General features: G+C 37.2%; 1 protein-coding gene across 1 annotated transcript in view; it reads left to right on the top strand.

Moving 5' to 3' along the window:
* The window catches only part of LOC123239512 (T-cell receptor-associated transmembrane adapter 1), an 81153-nt gene that overhangs the window by 45290 nt on the left and 27484 nt on the right, over positions 1 to 8379 (top strand). Inside the window, exon 3 of the mRNA XM_044666792.1 lies at positions 701 to 727. Coding sequence (XP_044522727.1) covers positions 701 to 727 — 27 coding nt within the window. The remainder of the gene's footprint in view (positions 1 to 700; positions 728 to 8379) is intronic.

The raw sequence follows: 8379 nt of genomic DNA, 5'->3' as shown, positions 1-8379 counted from the left end.
GAAAGAGAGAGAGAGAGAGAGAGAGAGAGAGAGAGAGAGAGAGAGAGAGAGAGAGAGAGAGAGAGAGAGAGGTGACCTAAGGGGTCATTTACCTTCTCTTGGTCTCTAGGATCTTACTGGTAAAAAACAAAGCTTAAGAGAAAAGATGTAGTTTGAAGGGATCTCAAAGATCATCTAGTCCAACCCCCTTACTTTACAGATGAAGAAACTGAAGCCAGGAATTTGGACTTGTAGGGATTTGAAGTCAGGTCATTTGACCCTAAAGTCACCTTCTATTCCACCATTCTCCTATTACACAAAGATTCTGGATAACTTCAGCCATAAATGCACTTTTGTTAAATGGTCCTCTTATCTATATTAAGTGAGGCATAAATCAGAGAGACGTGCTACTTCTTTTTTGATTTAATAGCCCTGAGTCTGATTCCTCATTCTGACACTAGTTGTATGACCTTGGGAAGGACATTTCTCTTATCTGGAATTCAATTTCCTTATCTATAACATAAAGAGATTAGACAAGATCATCTCCAAGATCCTTTTCAGCTCTAAATTCTATGATTAATGAACTTATATAAAGTTCATATGTAGCAAGTAATTAAAATGTGTTCTCTTTTTATATCATGACTAATTAGGGAATAAGACATAGTATGAGACAAATTAGATTTTTAAAAGAAATTTAAAATATTTTATTTGTTCTAATCAGATAAAATCTACTTTTTTACCTTCTCCTGTCCTACTCCCACATGTGAGAACACAAGAAAAACAAAACCTATTCCAGACATGTGCAGGCAATCAAAACAAATTTCCACATTAATCATATCCAAAAGAAATTTTGCCCCATTTTGCATCCTAAGTCATTCACTTCTCTATCAGGATGAAGGTAGCTTATTTCCTCATTAATTCTAAAGAATCATGATTGGTCATTTGCTGATGACTTTGGCACATCACATTTATTTACAATAGCTCCTTAATCCATCCCCCAATTTATGGGTATACCTTCTGATTCTCTTCCTCTGCTATCATACAAAAAAATCTATAAATATTTTTATTTATCCTTGGAGTTTGTTTTGTTTAGGGCAAACCCCTCCCTTCATCTACCTCCCCTCCAATTCTTTTTCCCCCAATCTTCCTTTCCCCAGTATTTCCTTGTTGAATGACATGTATTTCTATACTCAACTTGTGTGTGTGTGTGTGTATGTGTGTGTGCACCCATGCACACACTTGTGCGTTGTTCCTTCTTTTGACCAGTTCAGAGGAAAGTGAAGTTTAACTATACACTGCCCCCCCCACCTCATTCTCCTTGTTTGTATAGATGTCTACTTATGCACTCTGATAAGATGAGAATTTTCTTTCTAGTTTATTCAACTTCCCTTTTATTTCCATTCTTTTTTAAATTTAAATTTATTTTTTGTTACATTTAACATACCCAGTTAACTCCCTCCCTCCCATCTCTCCCCCAATTAGAGAAGGCATAATTTGAAAAAAAATATGATATTTATATTGAAGATATTTACATACGAATATATAAAGTGATTTCTTACTTATTTCTATTTATCAATTCTTTCTCTGGCGGTGACCATATATGAGTCATTCTTCAAACTATTGTTGCTGTATATAATGTTCTTTAGTTTCTGCTCATTTCATTCTTCATAACTTTATGTAGCTCTTTCTAGGTTTTTCTAAAATTAACCTGCTTGCCATTCCTTATGGTACCATAGTATTCCATTACCATCATATGCCACAACTTGATCAGCCATTCCCCAGTTGAAGGGAATCCCTTCAATTTCCAGTTCTTTGCCGCCACAGAGCACTGCTACAAATATTTTAGAACATATAGATTCTTTCCCCTTTCCTCCTGATTACCTTAGGAAATAAGCTCAATAAGTAATCTCAGGCTTTGTCTACTTAGATTTCCCTCTGTGATCTCTGATGATGATAGGGTTCTGAGGAGACATATGTATCATTTCCCTATATTTCAATGTAAATAGTTTATTTTTGTTTAATTTTTTAGCATTGTTCATTCGTGTTTACCTTTTTATATTTCTCTTCATGCTTGTGTTTGAACATCAAAGTTTCTACATAGCTCTGGCCTTTTCATCAGGAATGCTTGGAAGTCACGCATTTTATTAAAGCTTCACTTAAAACATTACATTCAGTTTTGCTGGGTAAGATATTCTTGGTTATAAGTCTGCCTCCTTTAACTTTTTGTACATCATATTTCAAGTTCTTCTCTCCTTTATAGTGGGACTGCTAAATTGTTTGTGATTCTATGTGTGATCTTCAGTTCTTGAATTTTTTCTTTCTGGGTTTTTGCAGTATTTTTTTTTTGTTGGCTTGGAAATTCTAGATTTTGGTCATGTTCTTGGGAGTTTTTGTTTGGGAGTTTCTTTTAGGAGGTGACTATTGAATTCTTTTTTTTTTTTTTCTATTTTGCTCTCTGGTTCTAAGAGATCTGGGTAGTTTTCATTTAAGATTTCTTGAAATATGCTGTCTAGATTAACTCTGTTGTTGTTATTATGGCATTCATTTAGTCCAATAATTCTCATTTTTTTCTCCCTCTTTGTTTTCTAGGTCAGTTTTTTTTAAAACCTTTTCTTTTTGTTTTAGGATTGATACTAAGTATAGGTTCCAAGGCAGAAGAGCAGTAAGGGCTAGCAGCTAGGGTTAAGTGACTTGCTTAGCTATCACATAGCACATAGTGTCTGAGATCTCATTCGAACCCAGGACCTTCCTCTAGGCCTGGCTCTCTATCCACTGAGCCATCTAGCTGCCCCTCAGTTATTTTTTGTTATGGTGTACCTATCATTTTTTCTATACTTTTAACCTTCTAAGTTTGTCTTAATACTTGTTGCCTCTTGTAGTCTGAGGTTTCCATCTGGCCTAGTCTCTTTTTTAAGACTTACTGCTCGGGCAAGATTTTGAACTTCTTGTTCCAAATTGTTAATTCCCTTTCCATTTTTTTCTTCTGTAAATTATAATTCTTTTTTATCTTTTCCCTTTAAACATTCTCATTTTAAAACTTTTATTTAAAATCTCTTGCTTCATCTCTTTCAGTGTCCTAGTTGCATTATTGCTCAAGCAGTATTTTTCTTGGAGACTTTGTAGATGTTTTGAAGTCATTACTTTTTTCTGGATTTGTGTCTTGAGCTTCTCTGCCATTATAATAACCCTTTATCGTGGAGTTCTTTTTTGTTTGTTTGCTTGTTCATTCTTTCAGCCTATTTCCAGTCTTAAGACTTTGATGTTAGGGCTGAGTTCTATGCATTTCCGGAGGAAAGGCAATATTGATATTTCTTATGTTGTTCCAGCGTCTCAAGGGAAGTCCAGCAAACTGCAAGCTTTCAGTGCTTCCAGGGTAGTCTGATTGCTGCCTCTCTGATCTGAGCTCTGCAAATTCCTGGCCTGGGCTTGAATGTGTATGAAACTAGCCTGCTGCTAGATTTAACCTGCATTGGCCATCTGAAGAACTCGGTTTACACAGAGGAGCAAGATTAAAGACTCTCCTTTGATCTAGGATTTCTGCTTTAGTTATTCCTCTGCAGGTTGAATTAAATGCTGGAAGTGAGATTGCTCTGTAGCTGCAGTTTGAGCCCCATCATCACTAATTCTTGCTTCTGAACTCCATATACTGCCCTCGGAGCCTCCCTACCATGACAGCCCAGTCTTCTGAGCAGGTTCCCTTTTTCAGACCAACCTGGATCATACTCCAACTGGATAATGAATAACAAAAGTGTCAGTTCTCACCTGTTCCTATGGCAGTGACCCAATATAAATCTGGTGGTGCTCCATTAGGAGCCTGGAGCCTCCCTTTTCCCTCATGCTTGGCTTCTCTCTGGGTGTTAGACAAATGATTCACTGATTTTTCTGTATTTCCCTATAAGGATTCAGTCTAGTATACTTTCTAGATCTGTTTGGAGGAGGAACAGAATGTTCTACACTGTTTCCTAACATTCTATCACCTTAATTCTATCTTTAACAGTTTTAGATTTGGACTCAGAGGCTCTGGATTCAAATCCTGGTGAAGCAACATAGTATCTGTGTGATCATAGGCAAGTCATAATCTCTCAGTCTCAGTTTTGTCATCCATAAATTAAGAGGCTGGCCTAGATGATCTCTAAGATTCCTTCCATATCTAAATCCTATGTTCTATAAACATCTGATCTTGGTCTCAAGTCTGGAATAAAAAGAGAAGAAAAGAAAGGAAAAAGTATGAAAAATAGATAGAGATTTAGAGGGACTGGAGTCCAGAGGTTGGATTAGTGTTAATTCAAAGATAGGCAGGCTTTTTCTTTGACATGAGTTTATAAATTACAAGATGATAGCTTTAGAGTTCAAAGTGACTTAAAAGATCATCTACTCCAATCTCTTAATTTTACAGTTGAGGAAACGGAGCCATAGGGGTGACTTGTCCAATGTCATGTAGGTAATAAGTCCATCATGTAGTTCATCTGAATTCTGGCCATTATAACTCTTTAGCAATTTTAATTTTAACTTTTTCCCTTTGACTTTGGAAGTAAATTTTATGATTTTATATTAAAAGTTCAAGGTTTATGTAACTTGTGACTCAGAACCCTGACTTTGACCTTGTGTGAACCAGGTCCACTCTCGAATGCCTCTCTATAATGACAATGTTTACAGTATATCACTTTGTCACTCCTCAGGACCACTTTGAAAACATCTGAATTTAGCTTTTTTTTTTCAGGTGTGCAGGAGAGACTTTCAATTCTTTTTCAGGAATTAGACTAACAATAAACATTTAAATAAGAAATAAACAGGATAAGACAAGAATAAGAAAACAATACAAAGTAAGAAAATAAGAAAAAAAGGACTTAAATATGGTGGCTCTTTTCCTTCTTTCCATACACAGTCCCCGCCAAATATATAGTATCAGATAGTTAAGCCTATGGCTTATATTCCATTATGGGTCCCAAACATGACTCAGTTTCATTTACCTTTTCTCATCTGTAAGGTCATTTTTTTTAAACCTTTACCTTCCCTCTTAGAATCAATACTATGTATAGGGCAGAAGAGTGGTAAGGGCTAGGCAGTGGGGGGGAGGGTCAAGTGACTTGCCCAGGGTCACATAGCTAGGAAGTATCTGAGGCCAGATTTGAACCTAGGACTTCCCATTTCTAGGTCTGGCTCTCAATTCACTGAGCCACCCAGATGCCCCCTGTAAGGTCAATTTTTGATCTTACTCTGGTATCTATCACCTTAATTCTCTCTCTCTCCTCTCTCTCTCTTTCTCTCTCCCTTTCTCTCTCTCTTTCCTTTCTCTCTCTCTCCCTCTCTCTCTGTCTCTGTGTTTCTCTCTTTTGCTCTTTTGCTCTCTTGCTCTGTCTCTGTTTCTATCTGTCTCTCTGTTTTTCCCTCTAAAAACTTTATCTTCTGCCTTAGAATCAATACTATCAGTTCCAAGGTATAAGAGCAGGATGGGCTAGGAAAATGGGGTTAAATGACTTACCCCGGCTCACCTAGCTAAGTATTATCTGAAGCCAGACTTGAATGCAGGACCTCCTATCTCCAGGCTTTGCTCTCTATCCAATAAGCTATGTAGATGGTTCCTTGACTCTGTTTTTGAAACCACACCATCACCATCTGTTCTTCACTGTGACATCTGCTGCCATTATACAATCTCTTGTTCACCACATTTCTCACCATGACCCCACTTCCTGTGCTCTCATCTTACTCCAGGAGCTTGTTATGATTCACCTGGCAACTGCTGCTTGTCCACTCCTCAACCCAAAGGTCTCATCTTCCTCTTCTGGTTCCTTAACCGCAGAAGTCCCTTTTCATGACTTCTCATGTGAATGTATCCTCAGAAATTTTTGAATCTTGTCGACTCTTTTTGACATGAATCAACTCAACATTTATTTTTTCAAGTGAAATACTGAATATTTGACATATTTTTGAAGTACCATGGAATTTTGGAGCTAGAAAAGCTCATAAAGAACATGTAGTCAAATCTCCTTATTTAGAAAACAAAACTTAACTAAACTAAGGTCCAGAGAGGTCCAGTGATTGACCCAAGAACTGATCAAAAAATACTAATTAATAATTTGCTGTGCACCAGACTCTCTGTTAGGTGCTGGGGATATAAGCATAAAGAATGAGATTATTAATCACAAAGAGTTTGAATCCTAGCAGAGGAGACAAGTCCGTACATAAAGAGGTACAACTAAACATAAAAAGAATAATTACAAGATAGTTAAATAAAAAGTATTCTGGAATGGAAGACACTGGCAAGTAGAAGGATCATGAAAGGCTTCATGGTACTTGTGGTTCATACTGTTCCCTAAAATAGACCATTAACATTCAGCCCCACAGACCAGAGTCATGAGTTGCCACCAGAACATGAGTTTACCTACTCAGGGGCTTTACTCCTAGGTTTCTGTAAGGTTTCTGTGCCCTCTCTTCCTTGAACTATACGTGCATTGATGGGAGAGTGACCAAGGTTTATATTATATGCACTGTTATATTTTCATTATTCTTGATTTGGTTTCAATTGATTGAGTCAATATTATATCATGATTATTATTGCTTTTGCCTTCTTGTTTAGTAAATGTTTCGTGTTAAAAATTGAAAAAAAAATCTTGAAGTAAAAAAGGATTATGGGACACAGTGAGGAATGAGTAGATTCCAAGCATGGAAGAAAGCCAATGCAAGTATTATTAAATATTTATGCTAAATATATCTATATATGTGTATATGTATTTAAAGAATCACAACCAAGAAGTGGGGGTTTGTGGGGGTGAAGGGACCAACATAAAATACATTTTACTCAATTTGGCTCCATTTTAGCAGCTTGTGGAGGCAGCAGTAACTGGACTATTTAAAGAGAAAGGGTGTTTAACAGTTGTCAGTGAATAATTAGTCTAAATACAAATTTGTTTTCTGTAGACAGAATTGCTTGTGGAGTCAATGACAGATGTAGGTCAGCTCCCAGAATACAAGGACATGGTGGCATTATCTTGGCATTTTAGGAAGTTTCCTTGAAGTGGATCTGTCTATGTGTGTTTTCTCCATTGTGTCAATTGCTGGGAAAGAAGTAAGAGTGTGTGTTAGATCTATGTTTCTTTTCCTTAGGGCTGTGTTTTGTGAACATTGATTGATATTTGATGATAGATGGATAAAGCATTTATTAAGCACTTACCATATTCCATGTACTATGCTAAGAATTAAGGATAAAAATAAAAGCAAGTAAGGTGGCCTTTACCCTCAAAGAGCTGACAATACCAATGGGGGAAGACAACACAATAAAAGTGCCAGAAAGTATGGAGAAAGTGGACTGGAGTGGTATGGGCTGGCAGTATAGTCTTGAGATGGAAAGGACATGAACTAAAGGCCTGGATCTTAACATGTTAAAGCATAATCCCAACCAGAGTCTAGGGTTTTCCAGGGGCAAAGTCCAAATTACTTTCTTCTCCTTGATATTCTTTTCTCTAGGTTTTCATGATACGATGCTCCTGGGTCTCCTTTACCTGCTGGCTGATCTGATTTTACCCTGTTAGGTTTCTTTTGCTGTATCTTTCTCAAGGACATACCCAATAAAGGTGAATATTGCAGACTTGGGATTTTTTTCTCTTCTTCTATACAACGCATTTATCATCTACATGCTGATGATTCTTAGATATACCTATCCAGACCTAATCTCTCCTAACTTCTAATCTCCCACTTCCTTCAGCCTATTGGGCATATAAAACTGGATATCTTGTAGGCTTATGGCTCCACATGTCCAAAACTGAAATCATTATCATTTTCCCCAAATCCTATTTTCTTCTTAACTTCTCATATTGCCATACTCTCAGTCATCCAGGCTCATGACCTAGGTGTCATCCTTAACTCCTTACTCTTTCTCACCCTGCTCCATTTCCCCTCTCCATCCCATATTCAATCTGTTGCCAAGACCTGCTGATTTTACTCATGTAACAGCTTTTACATACTCCCCTTTTCTCCTCTAACGCTGCCACCACTCTAGTGCCGAAACTCATCACCTCATGCTTGCACTATGGAATCAGTCTCCTTGACTTGTTTTCTCCCATTCCAGTCCATCTTCCACTCAGCTGTCAAATTAATTTCTCTAAAATTCAGGTTTGACCATTTCAACCCATTCTCACCCATAAAACCAACAGGGGCTCCTCATTGGCTCTAATATCAAGTAGAAAATATGCTGTCTTTTAAAGTCCTTCATGACCTGTCCCCTTTTTATCTTTCCAATTTCATCTCCCATGTTATTTAAGGTCCAGTAACACTAGCCTTCTTGTTATTCTTTGCATTAGACACTTCATTTCCCATCACTAAGTATTTTCATTGACTATTATCTCTTCCTCGATTCTCTTCAGGTCCCAGCCAAAATCCCATCTTTTATAAGAAGCCTTTCCC

Source organism: Gracilinanus agilis, chromosome 3 (genome assembly GCF_016433145.1).
Source record: "Gracilinanus agilis isolate LMUSP501 chromosome 3, AgileGrace, whole genome shotgun sequence".
NCBI classification, from domain to species: Eukaryota; Metazoa; Chordata; class Mammalia; order Didelphimorphia; family Didelphidae; genus Gracilinanus; species Gracilinanus agilis.
Note: the sequence above shows the minus strand (reverse complement) of the source record. Positions and strands in the feature narration are given on the sequence as shown.